The sequence below is a fragment of the Girardinichthys multiradiatus genome, chromosome 10 (genome assembly GCF_021462225.1).
Source record: "Girardinichthys multiradiatus isolate DD_20200921_A chromosome 10, DD_fGirMul_XY1, whole genome shotgun sequence".
Classification (NCBI taxonomy): domain Eukaryota; kingdom Metazoa; phylum Chordata; class Actinopteri; order Cyprinodontiformes; family Goodeidae; genus Girardinichthys; species Girardinichthys multiradiatus.
Window position 1 is genome coordinate 34,658,031 of NC_061803.1, and position 23,272 is coordinate 34,681,302.

Sequence of the window (23,272 nt, forward strand, 5' to 3'; positions counted from 1 at the left end):
GTGTTCATATTCCTTGTAACATTATTTTAGGAAAAGCATTTCTTTCTTTCTTTTTTCCTAAAGTTATCTTCCAAGATAAGTTTATCTCATCTGGTTTCTTTACCCAATTTTTATATGTTTTTAATTATTAATCCATTCTATTCATTTTCAATGCAATTTCACTCGTTTCTTTCATTGGTTTTAGATTTAATTACAATATAATTGTAATTTTTTAGAATTCTTTTTCTTTTCCAGTTTATTACTGGATCCTATTTGAGGCCCTTTTAAAAAAAACTTTTAATATGTGTTCCCCAGAATTATATGAAAGTTGCTGCTAACTGACTGACTGATTAATTGAACCCCAAATTGGTTTACCCAATAGTAGTTTAAAACTGCTCTGCATGCTCCTGTATCTGATCTGACGGTGTGAAAACCTCATGATGTTGCACCTTTTATCCCGTCGCTTCTGAGATAATGTCAGTTTCAAGGTTGTGCTCACAAAACCAGAGGGAGCAGCCAACACTGAGGTACAAAACGTTTGTGGCTACTGAGGACCCCCTGTTGACCTGGGTGCCTGACAGAGCCTAATTTTACACATACTGAGGAAAACATTCATTGTTATTTAAATAGATTTGTATTTAAAACCACTTTAGTCAAGCAAAACATAACTTTTGTCAAATTTTACATTGTTGCTTATGAGACATCAAGTTTGCCCCCTCAAAACTGAAAGCAATAAAAAGAAATGATCTTTTTTAACATATAACGTGACATGCTACATTTCTTCTGAGTTATGATAACACATTGCCACACATTGAAAATATATCAATTACTGTATTACTGTTGGATATTATTTAGTCACTTTTCTCTTTAACTTCAACAAATTATTCAAAACAGCTAAACAAAATTTACCAGACACCAAAATTCACTATTTACCTCCCAAACAAAGAGCAAATGAAGCCAATCCAGTCTGCTTATTTTTGTCCAGAACTCAGAAAAGCTTTGAAAAGGTAACTTCTGCTGAGGGCCTGGTGGAGTATTGGACGGGAGTTTGTGTTTTACATAGATTGGGTAGTACAATAAAAACGTTGCCCAGTGTAACCCTGGGTATCTGTCCATCACTGTGTAGCTTCTTATTTGCCTAACCTCAGTTGTAATCACCTAACGGCAGAGCTGCCAGCGACATGGAGCCTATTTCAGCCATCAGTTCACAGAAAGTCCATAAGCTCCCAAACGGCCGTGGAAGTGGATCACAAAGCGCAGAGTGGACTGAGAAGACTTACCGCGACGTGTCTGTTGAAAAGGACTCCGTTCAGAAACAAGCAGCAAATATTCAGTAAAACAGCGGAGAACACTGCGGAGCGTCACTGCGCTGCGGAGATAACTGCCACATGTGCGCTACCTGTTGCTGACTGATGTACACGTCGCGCTGCTCAGCCAATCAGAGAGCCAGAAGACTCACAACAGTCGGCCAAAAAGCTGCCCCAGCCGACTGCTGCTGTTGGAGCGTCACTGCATAACAACGACCTTCTAACTGCTGCTGCACATCGGCTGGGTTTAAAGATACCAATTACTACTGTATTTATATTCACTCAAAAATGTGCACTGATAGTGAAAACACAGCTGGGTAAAGAATGTTGATTCCCACAGCAGGCTTTTAAAAGGTCTAAAGATGAAAAAAATCCTAATTCCTACTTGTGTGTTTTTTAGTTGATGACATCACAAGAGGTACAACGGTAAATAATTTAGCTGGCATAAATATGGTGGAAGGATGACCTCTGTCATAGATTCCGAAGTATCTGAGTTACATTTGATTCGTGAGGGGATCAGCCCTACGTGTTTGAGACAAAATTTGACTCTGATGACCCCCAAGCCATGATGCATACTCTTATGGATGACAAATAAGGCAATGACTGTTTTTGGAACTTCTGCTGGTACCCTTATGTTCATATTCCTGTTTGAATGTTTTCCATCTGATTGGTGTCCATGCAGTATACACCACTTGTATAATGAGCATACGGTTTTCTGTGTGGATTCCATTTAACGGTTTAGGAGACCCCAAACCTCTCTCTTTCTGACTGCCGGGGAATGGGACTTTATTTTTTTAACTTTTTCTATTTGTTGTCGACTGGAATGATGGAGATGATGCAGGTGCACACATGTTGGGGCAAACTGTCAGGAATGGACTCATAATTCTCCCGGCTTTGCGATTGTTTTAAGCGAAAGTAGTGGTTGATGCACACAAGAAATATAATAACATGCACAGGTGCAATCTTGCTTTAATGAGGGTTGATTTTATCTCAGTTGAATAAAGTTTTCTAACAGATAGCAAAACGAATATAAAAAATGAGCATTCAAATTAGTATTAATGCTGCACTCACTGATTTCTATAATGCTTCTAATAGAAACTAAAAACAAATAGTTCTAGAGCAAAATGTGCAAGATTTTATTTTCTATTGAATTGTTCATATAAAATTTATAATTGTAAAACATAATTTTAAATACCAGTGTTTATATTAGTTCAATTACTCCAAAAAGTAACACACATCACTTTAAAAAACATGCAAGTGTACATGAAATCCTACAGGAGCAGAGCCGAGCTCAGCTTTTCAGAAGCAGTGAGGCTAGTTGGGCCAAGCAGTCATCATTTCCATTGTGGTTTATCGCCTTCCACTGTTTTATTTGAATACAGTCTTCCAGACTACACATGAAAGCCCAGGGGAAGATCTTATATAAACTATACACAGCATTTGCCTTCCCAAATGTTTTGCACACCATCAGTTTTGTCATTTTTGGTAATCACTAATCTGACCCCCTTCCACTCAGGGATGTGTTTTCTGAGTTAATCAAGCATGGTCTGCTTTACCTGCTGGCAGGTTTTGGCTGTTAGAATTATAACCTCGTCCCTCTAGTGCAGACAAAACACAGCTAAAACTGTGAGGTGTCAGTTCTGCAAGATACATTGGGCATGTATTTAAACAATGCCCAGCAGTATGCATGTGTGGTTGCATCAGCAACAGCACACACAGATAAAAAAATAAAAACTTTGAATTTAAATGGGGGGCTGCACGGTGGCGCAGTTGGTAGCACTGTTGCCTTGCAGCAAGAAGGTCCTGGGTTCGATTCCTGGCTGGGGGTCTTTCTGCATGGAGTTTGCATGTTCTCCCTGTGCATGCGTGGGTTCTCACCGGGTACTCTGGCTTCCTCCCACAGTCCAAAGACATGCCTGTTAGGTTAATTGGGCACTCTAAATTTTCCTTAGGTGTGTGTGTGGTTGTTTGTGTGTTGCCCTGCGATGGACTGGCAATCTGTCCAGGGTGTACCCTGCCTCCTGCCCATAGACTGCTGGAGATAGGCACCAGCTCCCCCGTGACCCACTATGGAATAAGCGGTAGAAAATGACTGACTGATGATCTGAAATTTAAATGGAACAAAGACAAAAGAACACTGTACGTGATTTTAGCAAAACAGGAAACTAACACAGTTTAGATATTTTGTCATCCAACACCTACACTATACTGTTTGGATTTTCCTTGGCATTCAAACTTTACTTTAGGGCAAGGCCCCTTTTGATTAACAAGACCCCACCCTGTGTGCGTATACAGTGTCTCAGTCTATGTCTCAGACAGCTACACCCATCAAACAAAACACTGGAGGCTTCCAAACAGTTGTGAACATATTAGGGATGTAAAAACAAATCTCAAAATTAGTCTCTCTGGGAGCTAAAGAAATAGGTTGTCCTTAACTCCCAGAGCGGGCTGAAGAGTTGGGTCATCCTTGACCCCTTCAGAAAGTTCAAGAAGTAAGTTGTCTTCCGCCCCCAAACGAAAAACAAGAACAGAATATGAAACAGGTGTAAATCAGGACTGCTGTACCTCTTAGTCGAGGTACAGTAAACTTGTGAAAAACCCAGGGCAATGGGAAATTGTGGAGAGTCCAGTGTGTTGAAGACTTGAGACCAGATCAGGTCTCTAGAGACTGAGGAAGAGCCTGGGCTTTAGGAGATAGGGAGGATGCTGACAGTGCAGGAGATGAGGAGATTCTAAAGATGGTAATAATAAGAATAAGGAAGATGTTGTCAAGTGTTTTCGAGGGTGCCTTGAGTTCAAGTCTGAAAATTTATTTATGGAGGAAATGTTGACTCTGGTGTTGAAAACAGAGATGATGACAGCACAGGAGAGGATGATAATCATGGTGAGGCCATGGCAAGGCACCTCTTGAGAAAGTCTGTGGGTGGTGGCTTTGTCTGCGGCCTTGGACAGTTTCGGCTCTAAAGATGAGGCTTGGAAACATGACACTGCCTGTGAATGCTTGAGGTAAGGTAGAGGCTCTCGAAGTGGAGGCTGCTGGTAAGGCACAGACTAAGAAAGGAGAAACAATCATGGTAAATAGTTCAACCAACAGGATCTGGGTCTCCCTCTTTGCTCCATCACAAGCTCCCAAAGACCCATAGTGACACTCTGCCAGTGTTACTGATGCATAGAGTGCAAAAAGCATGGAATATTAAACCACCCCAGATCATTAGCTAAATTGGGGAAATGTGGACACCGGTTTCTGGTCAGGAAATCATTTTCAGTGAACACTTGTTATGATCCTTAGGTATTAGATTTCGGTTCTAATTTGTGTTTGTTTTCATCATTCCCTGTTGGTTATTATGTTCCTTATTTTTGCCATGTTCTATTAATTTACCTGTGTTCTTTAGTGTCAGTTAGTACATGACTTATTAGTTATTTATTTCTAGACCAGTATTTGTCTTTTCCCCTGGGTTTAGTGTTTCCTTGTCTCTCAGTTCAGCTTTATTTATGTTAACTAGTCTCCCTTCCATAGCTTCCCTCTTAACCTTCTGCCTCAGCTGCTCGACATCATCCTTAGTGTATAAGCTCTCTGGTTCTCATTGTTTTCTGCTGCATCCTTCTGTTGCAATGCTCGTTTCATTTCTCGTTGTTCTACCTGTGGCTCTGTCCGTGCTTCATGTTCTCCTGGTGTTCTTGTAAGTTTTCTTTCTTTATTATTAAATCAGCATCATGCTCATCCCACCATCCTGTCTGCATTTTGGTCATTTGCCTAACCCACACAACACGACAGTTCTACCAATTTTGCCAAGAGAAGTGGTCAAATGTCCAGCCAAAGTTGTGCCTGAAGCTTCTTGATGGATGCCAAAGAAATATGATCAAGGTAAAATCTGCTGATTGACATTCCAAATATACCAAATATACCAAAAAAAAAAAGGTCACACACTCTAATATTTTGTTGCCATTAGCATTTGCTGTGCCATTGTTTCGATAAGCTTCTGCAATGTCACAAGATTTATTTCCACCCAGTGTTGCATTCATTTTTCAACAAGATCTTGCATTGATGATGGTAGAGTCTGACCGCTGCACAAAGCATTTCTCCAGCACATCCCAAAGATACTTAATGGGGTTAAGGTCTGGACTCTGTGGTGGCCAATCCATGTGTGAGAATGATGTCTCATGCTCCCTGAACCACTCTTTCACAATTCGATCCCGATGAATCCTAGCATTGTCATCTTGGAATATGCCCGTGCCATCAGGGAAGAAAAGATCCATTGATGGAATAACCTGGTCATTCAGTATATTCAGGTAGTCAGCTGACCTCATTCTTTGAACACCTACCGTTGCTGAACCCAGACCTGACCAACTGCAGCAACACCTGTCTCTCTTCTTACCCTGATGCGTCCATCACTCTAGAACAGGTTAAATCTGGACTCATCAGACCATATGACCTTCTTCCATTGCTCCAGAGTCCAATCTTTATGCTCCCTAGCAAATTGAAGCCTTTTTTTCCGGTTAGCCTCACTGATTAGGGGTTTTCTTAAGGCTACAAAGCTGTTCAGTCCCAATCCATTGAGTTCCCTTCACATTGTGCGTGTGGAAATGCTCTTACTTTCTCTATTAAACATAGCCCGGAGTTCTACTTTTGTTTTTCTTCAATTTCATTTCACCAAACGTTTAAGTGATCGCCGATTGCAATCGTTCAGAATTTTTTTTGGGCCACATTTCTTCTTCGAAGACAATGGGTCCCCACTATCCTTCCAGTTTTTAATAATGCGTTGGACAGTTCTTAACCCAATTTTGGTAGTTTCTGCAATCTCTTTAGATGTTTTCTCTGCTTGATGCGTGCCAGTGATTTGACCTTTCTGAAGCAGACTGACATCTTTTCCATGACCACGGGATGTGTCTTTTGACAAGGTTGTTTAAGGAATGAGAAGCACTTGTTGCCAGCTGAAACATAATCGCCCATGCAGTAATTATTCAATGGGAGGCTCGTACCTATTTCCTTAGTTAAATCCAGGTGGCTACTTTTTATTTTGGCCAGGTAGTGTATTTCAAGTAATATATGCATTAATAGAACCAATTTGTGTAATTTTGAACAAATGTAGACTAGAGTGAATCCACAATAATTTTGGCACAAAAAATAAATCCAACCTTGCAAAACAATGTCTTAAATAATTAATTGAAAGGCCATAAGGAAATGCCAATGGTGAGTATGTAAACCACCTGACCATACCTCCACATGTAATGAAATTATTCAGATAATCTAATCATAAATCTCCTGTTGTAGATGTCTTCTAAAATAGACAAAAGTGTTAAAGTGACCCTCCCTACTTTAACACTTTAGGATGTGCGGTAAATCTGGAAACTACCAAAGGTGTAAAATATTTTATGAATTTTATGAATTGAGTCAAACAAGATAAGTAAATTATGGCTGACTTTGGGAGTTCCCAGCTGTGGCGTTCTCAGCTCTCAGAAGCAAACACCAACTTTTGGCTTGGATTTCCTTGAACAAACTGTAATGATGTGTATGTGTGTGGACTGACTAACAGGGGTGTTGATATGTGGACTAGGACCACTCAACATGTGGGAACATACAACTGTTTACACAGTAATATTGGAGAGACATGTAGGACCTGTTACAATCATCATTAGATTGGGAATTGGTTTTAGTTTTACCTGGTTTGCTGGACATTTGTGAGGTTCAGTATCATGTTTCCTACTAGGATGGAAATGTGGGAATATGTTTGTTTTCTAATGATCACAGACAGGTCCTGCCAGGTTTCCTTCCCTCTTTATGTACACCGTATCTAATCAACCAAACCTCTCCAACACTGGTCTATGGAAACATTATCTATTACTTTTTTAGTTTGTTCAGTTTCTGCTTGCATCAGGTTTGAAGCCTGAGCTGTTTGATTTGCCACGGCGGCTGACAAATAAAGAGTTTATGTTTTTTTATTGATTAGGCAAGCTATCAGGACTTTCACAGGCATGATATTTTTATAGTAAAACAAAGCAGTTATATCACTATGATTGGCCTGGAATTCATTCTGAAACAGCTTCTAAGTTTGATAGAGCACGGCATTCATGGTTTGGAAAGGTACAATATCTGTTATGCAACTACATCATATTGAACTGTGTCACATGCTGCCTCCTCGTGTCATGCTAACGGCAGTGAAAGCTCAGTGCACTGTGCCACAGCCCTACGTGGCTGTGATGTCATGAACAGTGAGTGCTTTGGAGCATGGAGAGGGGAAAACGGCAGTTGAAATCCCTGACTCATAAAAGACGAGGGAGGTGGGGAGGAGTCACAGGTGAAGAAGCCGAGATCTGGACAATTACTCAGTTTTCCATTAGGACAAGGCTGGCCATCTAACAGAAAAACAACAGTGGATGTCACATCAGGCCACAGTGACTGTTGCTTGGCATTTGGCTGAAGGGAGATGTCCAGTGTGTGCATTTGTGTGTGCGTGTGTGTGCATTTGTGTGTGTGTGTGTGTGTGTGTGTGCATTTGTGTGTGTGTGTGTGCCTGTGTGTCTGTGTGCCACTCACATTTTAAGTCACAGTTCAAGGTCTGACTCGATGACATAGGTGAGGAACAGGCAAGTTTGGGACGGAAAGCAACACTCTGGACCGGTCCGAGAAGTCCAGCTGTTTGTCTGCAGGGAAACATTAGCAGGTTGTCGGACAAACTCCAAAGCTGAGAAGTCATCCTCCCACTGCAGGTCTGAACACGAAAAGAAGATCCACACTTAGTAATTGTGTAATAACCTCAATGTTTCTGTCCTGTTATAGGCTTTTATTTTAGTTTTCTGACATTATGCACCATTGAAACTGAAATCTGGAATTTGTTTCTAATTTTACTCACTGATAAACTCTCTTCTTCACTTGCTCTAGGAGAACAGTTTTAACATTATAATTCAAGACTTTCTACAATGGTTTATTTTTAAGGCTGGGAGAAGTTGATTTAATAAGTAAGGTTGGATAAATTATCTTTTTAAGGATCATTTTGTAAAATAAAAACTGATAATAACATTGTTTTTCGTAACAATATAATATCGTTTGTCTTTTAAACAAAGTGTTTAAATTTGCATTTTATTTGTAAACAGGAACTTTAAAACCTAGTATATCAACCGTTTTAGTGAAACCATGATAATAGTTGTTTTTGAAGAGTTATTTAAAACCTATGCTTCCTATATTTAGGATGTTTTTTGTCATCAATACTTGAATTTCCTTGTCTTAAATAACATTTAAACCAAATACTCATCTACACTGCATAAAAGATACATCATTATTTTCTCACTGTCTAACAATAAATCTGAAGAAAACTGTAGACATGGTGCTTAGGAAGATGCTGGAGTCCTTTATCGACATGGACTGAAAGGCCGCTTAGCAAGGAAGAAGCCAATACTCCAACATAAAAAGCCAGATTGCAGGTTGCAAATGGATTCAGGGACAAAGACCTTAATTTTTGGAGACATGTCCTATGATCTGATGAAACTGAAACTGAAATGTTTGGCCATAATGATTCATGTTACATCAGAATAAAAGGAGAGGAGCTTGGAAGCCTGAAAACAACACCCTAATCTTTAGCCACTTTGGCCACTGCATCATGTTGTGGGGGTGCTTTGCTGTAGAAGAGACTGGTGCGCTTCCTAAAATAGATTGGATCATGAAGAAAGAACATTATGTGAAAATACTAAAGGAGAACTGCAAGAGATTTGCCAGGAAATTAAAACTTAGGTGCAAATGGGTTCTCCAAATGGACCCCAAGCATAAACCAAGAAATCAAGTGGCTAAAGGAACATGAAGTCAGTGTTTTGGACAGGCTAACACAAAGCTTTTTGTCCAGTAGAAAAATTAGTGTGCAGAGATGAAAAGGATTGTGCAAGGCAGCCTTCAAACTTGACTTAGTAACACCAGGTCTTTCAGGAGGAATAGGTCAACATTCAAGCAAACTATCTGAGAAGCTAAGGATACTAAAAACATCTGACTTAAGATGGGCAGTATTAAAAAGCATATCTACCAAATACTAATAAAATGTTTAAAAACTTTTGAATTTTAAGGAAGTTATTCTGCTGGAATTTAGCAAATCTAAGTAATTTTGGTAAACCCGACTGACAGTAAAGGTTGAGTCTGAATGACGGTCAAAAAGTGAGAAAAAAAGTTATGTTTCATTTTTATAGCATGTATGTAAATGTCTGGTTTCATCTGTAAATATGCAATTGATATTTAACTTTGGTGATTTTGAGTCTTACCGTTGTCTTCTGACATAACATCAGGCAGGTGGCAGGGGTAATTAAATGGCAGAGGTGTGCGGGGTTCTGATTGCAGCTTGATGGTGGGTGTTTCCTGACAATGAACAGTTGATTGTCAACAGATAGACTTAAAATACAGGAAACTGATTGTTGAATTTAAGATAATCCCAAAGAATGAAACTTTTCTTTAAAAACAATCAGTGGTGTCCCTCTGATCCAAAGCGTTGATTCTTGGTCTCAATCAGCCTTCTTTAAATGATTGGTGTCCGACTCTGACTAAACTCAACTCCTGATATCTGTTGCAGAGGTACAGTCACCTCCAGCAAGAAATCCATATTTTTATTGCAAACATTAATGCCTGTTTTTACCTTTCATGCAAAACTGTATAATAGCCTGTCCACATTACAATGTTGATCTTCTGAATCTGGGTTTTTTGCTAACAAATTGTGTTTTTGTCAAACTACAAATGATTTTCACAGAGAAGAAAAACTGTATTGGCTGCCTGAGTTTGTCCAACACAAATGACTAAATGAATAACCCAGGAGAACAACTCTTTCTTGAAGTCCAAACATGATTAAGTAGAACTGCACTGAAACTTGCAAACTAAATTATCAATGAGTGATATAAAAATAGGGTAAACATGCTAGCGTTAGCCTAGCACATCAGGAAACTTCTCTAGGCTACATGAGAGCAGTAGGAGCAACATGGGTGTTGATAGAGGACACTAGCTTTGTCGAGTGAGGTATATCTCTTAGACATGAAACTAAGAAACAGAAACTCCTGTTCGGACAAAATATCTGTTCTTTCGAAGAAAAACAGAAACGGTTGCATCTGGAACATCATTGATGTTTGATTTAAACTGGATACAGTCACAAAATAATTCATTTTAATCATTTACATGCCATTGTTTTTAATGAATTATCAGGTGCGGTCTTGGTATTGGTAGATGCTCATCAATAAATAATCCAGATCAGCGACAAGCATTTCCAGATTGTGACATCTCTACGTTTAAATAGACCCCTGTCAAATTTAACTCCTAATACTCACAAAACAAAGAATAATACTAGATCATTACCTGATCAAACAGGTAGACAATGACATCCTCTTCAAAGGACACACTCTTCTTCATTTTCATTTTCATTTTCATTGTCTCTGTCTCATCCCTTCTCCATGGTCTTCGTGGATGTTCATCGTTTCGACTGGATTTCTGATTACTTTTAGGCTTGCATGTGCTTAGATAATCTCTGTCAGTATCCTCACAACTCGTAACGAGACAAGAAGATCTTTGGGCACTGCCGTGCTTTATAACAGACATCTTGTAATCACTACCAGAACTTCCTCTATATTTCACAAATGTCCTCAAATTCTGAGAGGAGTAAATACCACATAATTTATTTATAGTTATACAATTATCAGAAAGAATGATGAACCTGTTGAAGGTATCCATCACAAAGGTATGAGGTTGGGTTGCTTCCTTCAAAAAGTTTTTAATCCAATAAAAAATGTCCTTTGTATGGAAAGTAGGTCCTGTCTGGTTGTTCTGGTTTAGAAAACCTTTGATAAAGGGATCTAAAAAAGTTAGCGATGATTGTTGGACGAGCTCTGTTGGAGGACAAAAGTGGTGAGGAAAGTATAAACGAGATAAAGTTAGGCAATATGATGTGTGCTCAGTGCTTCTCCAAGAGTTTAGGGCTGAGTACTTATTGCAATCAAGGACATAGATGCAGGTACCCTCTTCATGGTCCCCTGCAAGCTCTGTCATCTGCTCTGAGGAAATCCGCCAGTGGGCCTCTTCATTCCTGCATCAATGATTCACAAGAACACACTAAAGGTATGTTTGTTTGTTTTTCTACTCAAGGTGTGAGAAAAATAAACAAGATCATGATGGAAAATTCACTAAACCTAGTCAACTGCAAAAATATTCACACCCCTTGTACCTTTTCTATTTTTTTATGTTGCAGCAACAAACTTCAACCTATTTGACTGATTTTATATGATAGACCAACACACAGACACACAGTGCAGACCTGTGAGGTGGAAGGAAAAGTAAACATGTTCTTTAAAAATATGTAACACATCCAAATCTGAGAAGACTGGTGTGTATTTGCCCTAATAAAATTATGTGCAACATGCTGCCTTCAAAAGTCACCTAATAAGTCTGTCTTCAATGTTTTCTCAGTAAAAAACAACATTCCTTCAGTAAGGATTTAGAGAACAAACAACATTACGGAGACCAACGAACACAGCAGATGGGTCAGAGATAAAGTTGGCGTGAAGTTTAAAGCAGGGTTAGATTACAAAGCAATATCCCAAGTTTCCATCCCAGGGCCACACAGAGACAATTAAGACAAAAAACATGCATAAAATACATACTCCCGAGAGCAATTTAGAAAGACAAACTAATCTAAAATGCATATTTCTGCACAGCAGGAAATAAACCACACATGTGCTCTCCATCCAGTCTGATGGATCTGACTTTGAACTGCAGTTAAAAGGTGGTTCTACACTTCACTGACTCAGATATTTATTACTTCCACTACACATTAAGTTTGTGTTTGGAATGGGATGGACATGAACAATGTTTCAAGATTCTGCAGATAGACTGGACATTGTCTAATTTCGTTTGTTGTGATTGATGGGGGAGGAGTTCTGGATATATGGGGACAACGGATAAGAGAAAGCGTAACATGCAATAATAAACCTGTATTCCCATAGCGCATTTTAGGTTTGTAGAAAATAAATGAGCCCTTTCTAAAGATGTGCACTGACTGATGAAGAGATACAGTATGATAATCCATACATTTGACATAGCCTTCATCTGAAGTGAATTTCTACTAAATATCAATCCTTGTTTGTCTAAATTACAGAGATTTGACAGTTGTTCAACATTTTGCATACAAATGCACTCATGCACACTTACAGGTCCATTATTTGGTCTTTCACTCCCAGGCCTGAATAAATATCAGCAGTCTTCCATCTGCAGAGACAAAGACGCAATAGGAAAGTTTTACTGCTCTGCGGTAACCAAGCAACCAATGGACAAGTGACTCAGGAAAGAAGACAGGAGCTGACTCACAGCAGCTGTGACGTAACAGGATGTAAAAGGACACACACAAACAAACACACACACACACACACACACACACACACACACACACACACACACACACACACACACACACACACACACACAGGAGGAGGCTATGAGGCTGAAATCTGCACCATTCATGTAAATTAACACCTCATTGTTTAGCAGGTGGAAGGGGTCAGGAGGAATATGGATAATAAGACTTTTCCAAACAACCACTCCACAAAGAGACACACTGTTGTGTTGTTAAAAGCAATAGACACAACTCACAGCCTTAGTGTCATAATGCAGAAATCTATTCATACTTAACATAAAAACACCTTTTCCTAATTTCTTTATTACTGCATTTCCTGTTTGAAAGCTATTTTAATTTGTCCACTGAAATCACCAGTACAGCTCCACCCCTGTTGTAGTTCAACTCTGTGAAAATGCGGAACATGCCTCTGAATTGATATGCTTCAAAATGTTGCTGTTTTGTGACCTTGCATAACATGCTGTAGCAAAGTCTTTCTGCATCCACAACCAGATAAACCAGCAAGTTTTAAAAAGCATGTCCTACCGTGCATTCTTAAAAGCTCAGTCATCCTGCTGCTCTTACCAGACCGTGGAAAACCCACAGAGTTTTCTGAAAGAGACAAGAGAGAGGAGACAGAAAGATGTACTGAAAATGAAAGGGAGGAGGGTGGAAAACTAGGGGCTGCGAAACAAGAGGGGATGTAAAGGAGAACGAAAACGATGTGAGGGCAAAGGAAGGACAAAGAACTCACATATCAAGCTCTCTGCCGGATACAATCAATAACCTTAGTGTTAATGCAACACAGTGTCTGATTATAAGAATAACAATGTAGGTGCCACAGCTATGGATACAGTTTATTGTAAAAGCAGTCATAACCCCTGAGATTTTTCACATTTTGTCACATTTGTTACAACCAGAAATTCTATATTGTTTATTTGATATACCAAAATAGATTATTCTGAAGTGGAAAAATATAATACATTGTTTTAAAAATGGTTTACAAATAAAAATCTGGAAAATGTGGTGTGAATTTGTAATCAGTTCCTTTAAGTCACTGCTTTGTAGGACTACCTTTGGATGCAAGTCTTTGTGGGCATCTATGAAATTTGATGGACATTATTTCTGCTCAAGCTCAGTCAGACTGGATGGAGGGTGCCTCTGAACATAAATTTGCATGTTTTTCCACTGATTCTCAGTTAGATTTAGGTCTGGACTTTGACTGGGCCATTTAAGTAGTTGACATTGTATGCTTGAAGTTTTCGTCCAGCTGGACGGTGAACTTTCGCCGCATCCTCAAATCATTTGATGTTTTAAACAGCTTTTATTACAGGATTGCCCTGAACTTTACACCATGCATCTTCTCATCAACTATAAGTAGCTTCCCTGCCCGAGGTGGAGGAGAGCATCTTTGACACTGAATTACACTCAGGTGGAATATCTTTACCAATTTGGAAGGCAAGTCTTTGCACTGGATTTCATTTAGTGGTATAAGAGTTAAGGGGCATAATATAAATACATGCCACGCTTTCATATTTTTTATTAGTACATCATTTTAAAAATTATGAATTTTCTTTCATTCGCTGCACAATTTTGCACTACCGTGTGTTACATAAAATCCCAATAAAATCAGCTAAAATTTGAGGATGTAACACGAAGAAATGCAGAAGAGTTCAGGAGGTATGAAAACTTTCTGAACATGCTGTTCTTCATCTTTGCAGGTTGCAGCTTTTAGTATTGGTGTTTGTAGGACTCATATGCAGGAAGACTTGATGTAAAAACTAAAATGTTTAATAAAGAAAGGCCAAAACTTACAAAAATCCAAAGACCTAAAGCAAATCCAAAAGCAGAGGAATTAATCTTTATGATGTATTTCACTTAATGAATTAAAATAAATTAGGTTTTGGATTACATTCTAATTTATTTAATATGATTGCATATGCTACACAACCTGTAGATATTTATGCAAATACATTGGCTCCCTCTTGAGGTTATATCTGTGAGGCAGAAGAAGCGGAGTCAAAAACCCCACCATATACATAAATATATATGATTTTTCTACTTTTTATTATCCCATTGCAATGAATTGGGAAAACTAACATAAGAGTTTCATGCAGATTTTGTCTTTCTCCTGGCAACAAAATCACTGATGCTGGAGTTTTTGTTTCACACACCCAGACAGAATCAGGATGTTGTTCCCAGGAGGCAACAATGTCACCATTCAGTCCATCTCTGACTCTCAATGAGGAAAAATGACAGAAAACGAGAAAGGAAATGTTTTTAAAAAGAGACAGAGACATGGACAGATGGTGGAGTTCCTTCTCTCAGTTTCTTCTTTCATGTTCAGACATAAATCCTTCTGTGCATCGGACCTAAAAACACTTTTTTTTCACATGACTTTGTGCTGCTGAACGTCTTCTCAATTGACCTGTTCTGGTCTGTCTCATGGTCTATTTTCATATTAGAGCAATGATGGATGTCTCCAGTGTAAGGATCTTATAATCTGATATGGCATCAACTTCTGAATCCAAATGTCAGATGAATGATTGATACCTCTTTGGTTTCAGACCTGTGCTCTGACTAAAGGGCATCTTTGTTACAATGGGTTACAATTTATGTAATCATATTTAGCTCCTTTCCATTCCCCCAGAGAAGTACCTCTGCATCTCATGCACATCGATTGGTGTGCAAGAGTGTATCCAATGTTCCTTGGATGGTGAGAACAACCACATGCATTTGTTAAACGACTTGAAGTCCATGCCTGTCTGTTTTAAGGACCTCAGAAGCCCACTGCTCCAATTGAGTTGTAACATACATACTACATGCCAGAAAGTGGGATATCCATTTACACTGCAGTCGCAGAATCATCATATCCAGCCGGCAGACGGCAAGTGATACCCAACAATCTGTGAGAGGAGTGTAATTGGAGAGCACTGGGCTTATTCTGATCATGCCGAATACACTGTAAGCAAGCTTGAGAAGAAGCGAAGGGCTGAGGTCCCTGTCTGAGATGTGTGGAGAGAGGCAAAGCTCTCTGGGTAATATAGGAATGCGCAGCATTCAGTCACACCACTGGAAGCCTTTATGTGGACATGTCACCTGCAGAGGCTGTGGGCTGGGACGGAGTGAAATTAACACTAACATAACAGCACTTAAGTGGTAAATATGGTATGTCATGTTGGTTCAAGGTGTGTGGCTTCAGTGGTAACACTGCTTAATACCTTTGTTTTGTTTGCATGCTAAGCTTTGTTCAGAGTGGAAACATTATTCAGCTCTGCCTGTTTGTGGTTGTAATGTCCGGATCCATGGAAGAACATGTGATAATCTCTTTTCAGGAAAAAACACCAGGAAATTATGGAACGTTTGCTTATGTTAATATACACAGCATCTTGAACCAGTAACTGGGTATTTCTGACCTCTCGCTGGCAGGAGTACACCTGCTCTTCCACCTTCCTCATGTAGGGACACCATCTACTTGAAGTGGCACCCTGTCAGCTGAGGCTAAAGCCTTATGGGGAGAAGTGTGGGTGGGTCTTAGGACAGACGTGTTGCTGAGGAGGGTGTTCTGATGATTAAAGTAGAATAGATATTGTTTTTGCTCATTTCTATTTCAAAAAGTCATAAACAATCAATTTTTTGACAGATGAACAATAGGTATGTTTTCAGAGGGTCTGCAGATGGTGCAGTAGGACAAAGTCTACAGTGAGGAGACGTCCAAAAACGCTTCAAATCCTGTGTTTATTCAATTTTTCTTCATCTAGTTGCTAGCCTCATATTTACATACTACTTATTTACTTATGAATTAATTTCTTACTTACTTAATTACTACCTACATATTTATTTAGGGATTTACTAGTTTAGTTGTTTCCAACCTTTTTATTTATGTATCTGTTTGCTCACTTAGCTTTGTTACTGGTTTCGGAACTTCTATACTACTTATTTACTTACTAATTTACCACTTACTTATTCATGCCTTTTGTTCCTTCTTTATTTACCTATTACTCATGTATTTCATCACTTTTCTGTTCAGTAATTTAACACTTACTTACTTATCTATAAACCTATTCAATTATTCACCTAATTATTTACTAATTTCTAATTTATTTGGTTGGTTATCCCACTTATCCACCCACAGATGGCAGCTGATTTGAAACCATGGAATGATGGGTAAAAAGGGAAATTTCCTTGGCAGAGACATGAACCCTGAACATGGCTCTCAATAAATGGAGTTTAATTAATTCCCAAACACTGTGACTGACTATATGTGGACAGGGAAGTAAGTGTGACATGTGCCTGCTAAATTTTGAGTACAAGTTTGAGGTACAAGTTGTGCTAAACTACGTATACACGGCTACAGAAATGGACTGTATGTTCAATTCAGTTTATTGATATAGAGCCAATTTACAACACATGTTGTCTCAAGGCATTTCACAAAAGTCAGATACATACATTCCGATTAATCCTAACCATTGAACAGTGCAGTCAGATTCAGTTATTTATTTAAATTGGATAAAAAGTTTTTCTATCTAAGGAAACCCAGCATATTGCATTGAGTCAGAGATTTGTAGCATTCACTCCTCCTGGATGAGCATGTAGAGACAGTGGACAGTCACTGGTGTTGACTTTGCAGCAATACTGAGCATGCATGTAGCGACAATGGAGAGGAAAACTCCTTTTTAACAGGAAGAAACCTCCAGCAGAACCAGGCTCAGTGTGAGCGGCCATCTGCCACGACCGACTGGGGTTTGAGAGAACAGAGCAGAGACACAAAGAGAACGAAGGAGCACTGATCGGGAGTACTTTCTATGGGAAGGAAAAGTAAATGTTAATGGATGTAGCTCCTTTAGTCGTTTCATCTAGAAAGAAAGAACAGATAAACTTTGAGCCAGTTTTCAAGGATAGAGTCTGAAAGAGAGCAGATAGAGTTAGTCACAGTAAAAGCTCAGTCAGAGAGAAAGGGTTAAACACTGAAAGACAGGGCTATGTGGATCATCGGTAGAGGGTGAGCATTAAGTTGTTGCCAGCAGAAGCTTGGACGATGCCCCTCTCCAGAAAGGTGTCACAGGTAGACACAGAGCGAGGCCAGGTGTAGCTTCTAGGAAGAGAAAAGAGAGAACAAAGTTAAAAGCTGAAATAACAGCAAATAATGCAAAATTGGAGAGTAATGTGAGAATGTAGCAAAGAGGGTGAAAGTGGTCATTATGTCCTCCAGCAGCCTAAGCCTATAGTAGCATAACTACACAGATAGTTTCAGTTTCAGTTTATTTATTTATATAGCGCTTATTTACAACAATGTCGTCTCAAGGCACCCCGCAAAGGGTCCGGAACGGTGAGGGGCCGCCGGGGAGGCCAGACCAAACCACCAAGTGCCTGAGCCCGGCTACCCCAGAATGGGCCACGTGTAGGGGCACTAAATAAAATAATAAACTGATAAAGTTTGGCCATCTAGAGCCCACTGAATCAGAATCAGCTTTATTGCCAAGTTCGTACATACAAACAAGGAATTTGACTCCGGTACACTTTGCTCACTGGTTTTTGTTTTTTGCATTAAAGAATATACATATATACAATATACAAATATACACATATATAAATAAAAAGGTGCATTTGCAACATCTGTATGCTGTTGTTTGGTACTCTATTAAATGTTCAACAGAGAAACAGCCTGGGGGAAGAAACTGTCTCTGTGGCGGCTGGTTTTAGTGAACAGAGCTCTGTAGCGGCGGCCTGAAGGTAAAACTCTGAACAATTTATGTGCAGGGTGTGTGGGGTCTGCAGAGATTTTAGCAGCTCTTTTTCTGACCCTAGACCTGTATAAGTCCTGGATGGAGGGAAGGTCAGCCCTGATTATTCTCTCTGCATTCCTGATTATTCGTTGCAGTCTGGACTTGTCCTGTTTTGTGGATGAGCCAAACCACACTGAGATGGATGAAGACAGGACAGACTGAATGATGGCAGTGTAGAAGATGACCAGCAGCTCCTGTGGCAGGTTGAACTTCTTGAGTTGCCTCAGGAAGTACAGTCTCTGCTGGGCCTTCTTTCGAACAGTGTCTATGTGTGAAGGACATCTCAGGTCCTCAGAGGTGGTGGTTCCTAGGAATCTGAAATGGTCCACAACTGACACGGTGTTGTTGAGGATGGTGAAGGGGGTGTATGGGGGACGTGTTCTCCGAAAGTCCACCACCATTTCCACAGTCTTGAGCGGGTTGAGTTCAAGGTAGTTCTGACCGCACCAGTGTACCAGCCGATCCACCTGCTGTCTGTATGCAGACTCATCACCGTCCTGGATCAGTCCAATGACAGTGGTGTCATCTGCAAACTTCAGGAGTTTCACGGACGAGTCCGGTGAGGTGCAGTCATTTGTATAGAGGGAGAAGAGGAGTGGGAATAGAACACACCCCTGGGGGGCACCAGTACTTATTGATTTGGTTCGGGAAAAGATGCTCCCCAGTCTCACCTGCTGCTGTCGGTCTGTCAGGAAGCTGTTGATCCACTGACAGGTGGAGGCTGGGACGTTGAGCTGGGTGAGCTTCTGGTGGAGGATGTCTGGTATGATGGTGTTGAAGGCCAAGCTGAAGTCTACAAACAGGATCCTGGCGTACGTCCCTAGATGGTCGAGGTGTTGCAGGATGAAGTGTAGGCCTAAGTTAACAGCATCATCTGCCGACTTGTTTGCTCGGTAAGCAAACTTTAGGGGGTCCAGCAGGGGGCCTGTGATGTCTTTCAGGTGCTTCAGCACCAGCCACTCAAAGGATTTCATGACCACAGATGTCAGGGCTACAGGCCTGAAGTCATTTAATCCTAGGATGGTGGATTTCTTGGGCACCGGGATGATGGATCGTTTGAGGCGGGAGGGGACGGATGGTCATTGTTATACTAAAAACCACAAGGATTGGGATACCTCTCTCTGTCAGACTGATTATAACCATTGGAAAAGAGAAGGGGTCATACAGGTAGCAGAAATGGAGGGTGTGTTTGCACCTCAACCATAACTGAGCCGGATTAGGCTAAACCTGATTCCCCCTTACTCCATCCAACAGGGAGGTTGGAAGGCGGAGGTAAAAAATATGGAAGATAGCTCAGGATAACCTAAGCCACTCTAACTATAAGCTTTATCAAAAAGGAAAGTTTTAAGCCTAGCCTTAAAAGTAGACAGGGTGTCTGCCTCACGGACTAAAACTGGGAGCTGGTTCCACAGGAGAGGAGCTCGATAACTAAAGGATCTGCCTCCCATTCTACTTCTAGAGACTCTAGGAACCACCAGTAAACCTGCAGTCTGAGAACGAAATGCTCTGTTAGGAACATATGGACCAATCATATCTCTGATGTACGATGGAGCTAGATCATTAAGGGCTTTATATGTGAGGAGGAGAATTTTAAATTCTATTCTGGATTTAACAGGGAGCCAATGAAGGGAAGCTAAAATAGGAGAAATATGATCTCTCTTTTTAATTTTCATCAGAACTCTTGCTGCAGCATTTTGAATCAGCTGAAGGCTTTTAACTGCATTTTGTGGACATCCTGATAGTAAAGAATTACAATAGTCCAGCCTTGAAGTAACAAATGCATGGACTAGTTTTTCAGCGTCACTCCTGGATAGAATTTTTCTAATTTTGGCAATGTTCCGGAGATGAAAGAAGGCAACCCTAGAAACCTGTTTAATATGGGATTTAAATTACATGTTCTGGTCAAAAATAACACCAAGGTTTTTTACTTTATTACTGGAGGTCAATTTAATGCCATCCAGGTTAAGTGATTGACTAAGCAGTTTCTTTTTTAAAGACTCCGGTCATCTTCAGAGCTTCTAGCTTCTTCCCCACCTGTTTTTCTTTTTAAATGCACACTACAACAACACGCATCAACACCACATTTGAGCGAGCGGAGGTAGGCTTGGGGTGTTTTCACACCCTCGTTTGCTGTTTCTTTTTTAAAGACTCCGGTCCAAAGACAACAACTTCTGTCTTGTCTGAATTTAGAAACAAAAAATGTAAAGTCATCCACGTTTTTATATCTTCAAGACATGCTTGTAGTCTATTTAACTGGGTGGGCTCATCAGGATTTATGGATAAGTAAAGCTGAGTATTATCAGCGTAACAGTGAGAATTTATCCTATGCTGCCTGATAATTTGACCTATTGGAAGCATATATATAGTAAAGAGAATTGGCCCAAGTACTGAACCCTGTGGTACTCCACAATTAACCCTGGAGTTTAAAGATGATTTATCATTTACATGAACAAACTGGAATCTGTCAGACAAATAAGATTTAAACCAGCCTCGCGCTGTTCCTCTGATCCCTACAGCATATTTCATATTCCAGAGGCGAGTCTCTTAACAGTTTGCTGGATAGTGGCTTAATGAAGATCAGTGATGAGATTTTTCTGCCAAAAATATATTATTACAAAAGACTATAGCGTGGCAGTTTACAGGTCTTTTCAGGTGGTATGTTGCTGCTCTTTCACTCCACTGGGAGGCAGTAGTTTGTAGATGTTTCAGATAGTCTGCAGGTTTTCAAGCCAACTAAAACATTGCAGTAAATGTTATGTGTAACGTCACAAAAACTGCCTTTGTGATCCTGAACATGAAGCCCAGCGCAAGTAGAATGTCAGCTTTTAAATCACTGAAACATTGGAGCATCTCAGTACTAAAGCCAGCAATGAAAAGCTGCACTTGTTTGTGTCTGCATGAGGGCCCATTTCTGTTTAAATCTTATGAACTTAAACTTTGACCTCACTCACATTCTGTGATCAAACCAAAGCCGTTAAACCTGACCAAATGAAATCTCAGCAACAACATGAAGCTAGAGGTCAAACACACTGACGCGTCGATGTAAAGAAGATGCGTGGTTAAAATATCCGGATGGTTGACGCTTCAGGACAGTGTTGAAAACTATGACCTTGACCTCTGACTTGCACACACATACTTACACAAGCATAAGTACACATTAGCATGCACAGAGGGGGACAGCTGAGCGATTTCTTTATAGAGGGGCTAAGTTTGAACGCTTGCTGACAACTCTTACTCACGGACACACACACGCATAGCCAAGAACAGATAAGATCAGATGAGTTTCAACGGATAGTCCAAAAAATGATGAGGGTTTAAGAGCTTTTGGTCTACAACATACAGACATATCTTTATGTGGAAACAAGGTACTGGATAAGGGAATGTATTGCTTTATCACATAATTCTCGTTTTTTGAGAAGAAAATTGCCTGCAGACATTTGTAACAATTAAACAAATTATATTTTGAAAACCTAAAATAGAATATCAGGATACATCTTTCTTCTATATTTTGCTGCAAGCACTGTCTCATTTCTATTCAAAGTTGTCTGAGGAAGTTCCTGAATCCTGCCTCCCGAGCTACTAAACCCTCCCACCCTATCCTGTATCACTTGCATCCTAAGCTGACTGGCATTCGTCAGGCCCTGATCCAGTTGCACAGCAGCAACCACATATAAGTCAAAAATGCAATGAGTCAGGGCTGCCTCTTAGCTACATTTCAGACAGATGAGGCAAACCAGGACACAGAAAAGGCTGGATTTCATTTATGCAGTTAGTCCTCTTCGCCGAGGAGACTCCTTTTTTCTATCATGAGCCACAAGTAAAACCAGACAGTTAGGACGAAAAGATAAAAAAATTGAACTTTTGTTTTCTTATTAATTTTCCATCAAATACAGAAAAGATCCATATCTGCCTTCCTAATTTTTGGAATCCCCATCAACCATCAGAGGATTCAGAATCTCATTTTAAGAAAAGTATTATTCTGAAATTCTGAATGTTCCGAGAACATCACAATCTGTAAAACCAAATTTCAAAATGACTGTTGTACAATGCCTTATAAATATTTTCAGAACCTTTGACCTGCTTAACATTATTATAACTCTGGATTACTGCAAGTGACTGACTCGATGCAATCTGCTGGGTATCCTTGGATAGAAAAACTTTTAACCAATTTCAACAATAAACTGAACCTGACTCCACTGTTTGATAGATATGAATAATTGGAATGTATGTACTTGACTTGAAATCTGTATGATTCGATTGAATTGAATTTGTAAAGTGCCTTGAGACGACATGTGATGTGAATTGGCGCTATATAAATAAAACTGAAGTGAACTGAATTAACTAACTTTAACCCCACAGCATGATGTTTCCACCACCATGTTTCACCATGTTGTTGGTGTGGTGAGATCAGGGTAATGAGCAGTGCACTTTGTGTTTTCATGCATGGGCGTCTGGGCTGTTTCTTTAAGTTCAGCGTTCATTATTCAGCCAGTCAGTTCAGGTATATGGCCATGTCTTAATAAGTTTTTATCTGTGTTATATTATTCTCACTTTCAGATGATGCATTTAACAGAGACCTGTTCAAAGTGTAGATTATTATTTTATAACCTAATTCTGCTTTATGCTTCAGTACAACTTTATTTATCAGCATTCCTTCATGTTCATGCAACACTGTGTCGATTGTGGATCCCATCCCTGTCAAACATAAGCATATTTGCACTACCACAGCCTGCCTCAAATTCCTTGTTTGTGCACGCAGTTTTAGCCAATAAAGCCGATTCTGATTCCAAAAAAAAAAAAAAAAACTAAAATGTCACCAGACCCACAACAGGTTTTTGTTACTGCTGATGTTGAAAGT

General features: G+C 39.8%; 1 protein-coding gene across 6 annotated transcripts in view; it reads right to left on the reverse strand.

The window, feature by feature from the left end:
• Positions 1-23,272, reverse strand: part of bhlha15 (basic helix-loop-helix family, member a15) — a 31,772-nt gene that overhangs the window by 2,981 nt on the left and 5,519 nt on the right. Inside the window, exons 1-6 of one of the 6 annotated variants that reach the window (XM_047376010.1) lie at positions 13,175-14,685; positions 12,448-12,504; positions 11,259-11,326; positions 10,603-11,129; positions 9,528-9,621; positions 7,827-7,996 (exon numbers count right to left, since the gene is read on the reverse strand). In XM_047376010.1, coding sequence (XP_047231966.1) covers positions 7,830-7,996; positions 9,528-9,621; positions 10,603-11,129; positions 11,259-11,326; positions 12,448-12,455 — 864 coding nt within the window. In that variant the 5' untranslated portion in view covers positions 12,456-12,504; positions 13,175-14,685 and the 3' untranslated portion in view covers positions 7,827-7,829. Of the gene's footprint in view, positions 1-1,259; positions 2,089-7,821; positions 7,997-9,527; positions 10,537-10,602; positions 11,327-12,447; positions 12,505-13,174; positions 14,686-23,272 lie in introns of those variants that run through there. The other 5 variants (XM_047376011.1, XM_047376012.1, XM_047376009.1 and 2 more) reach the window with 5 other exon arrangements.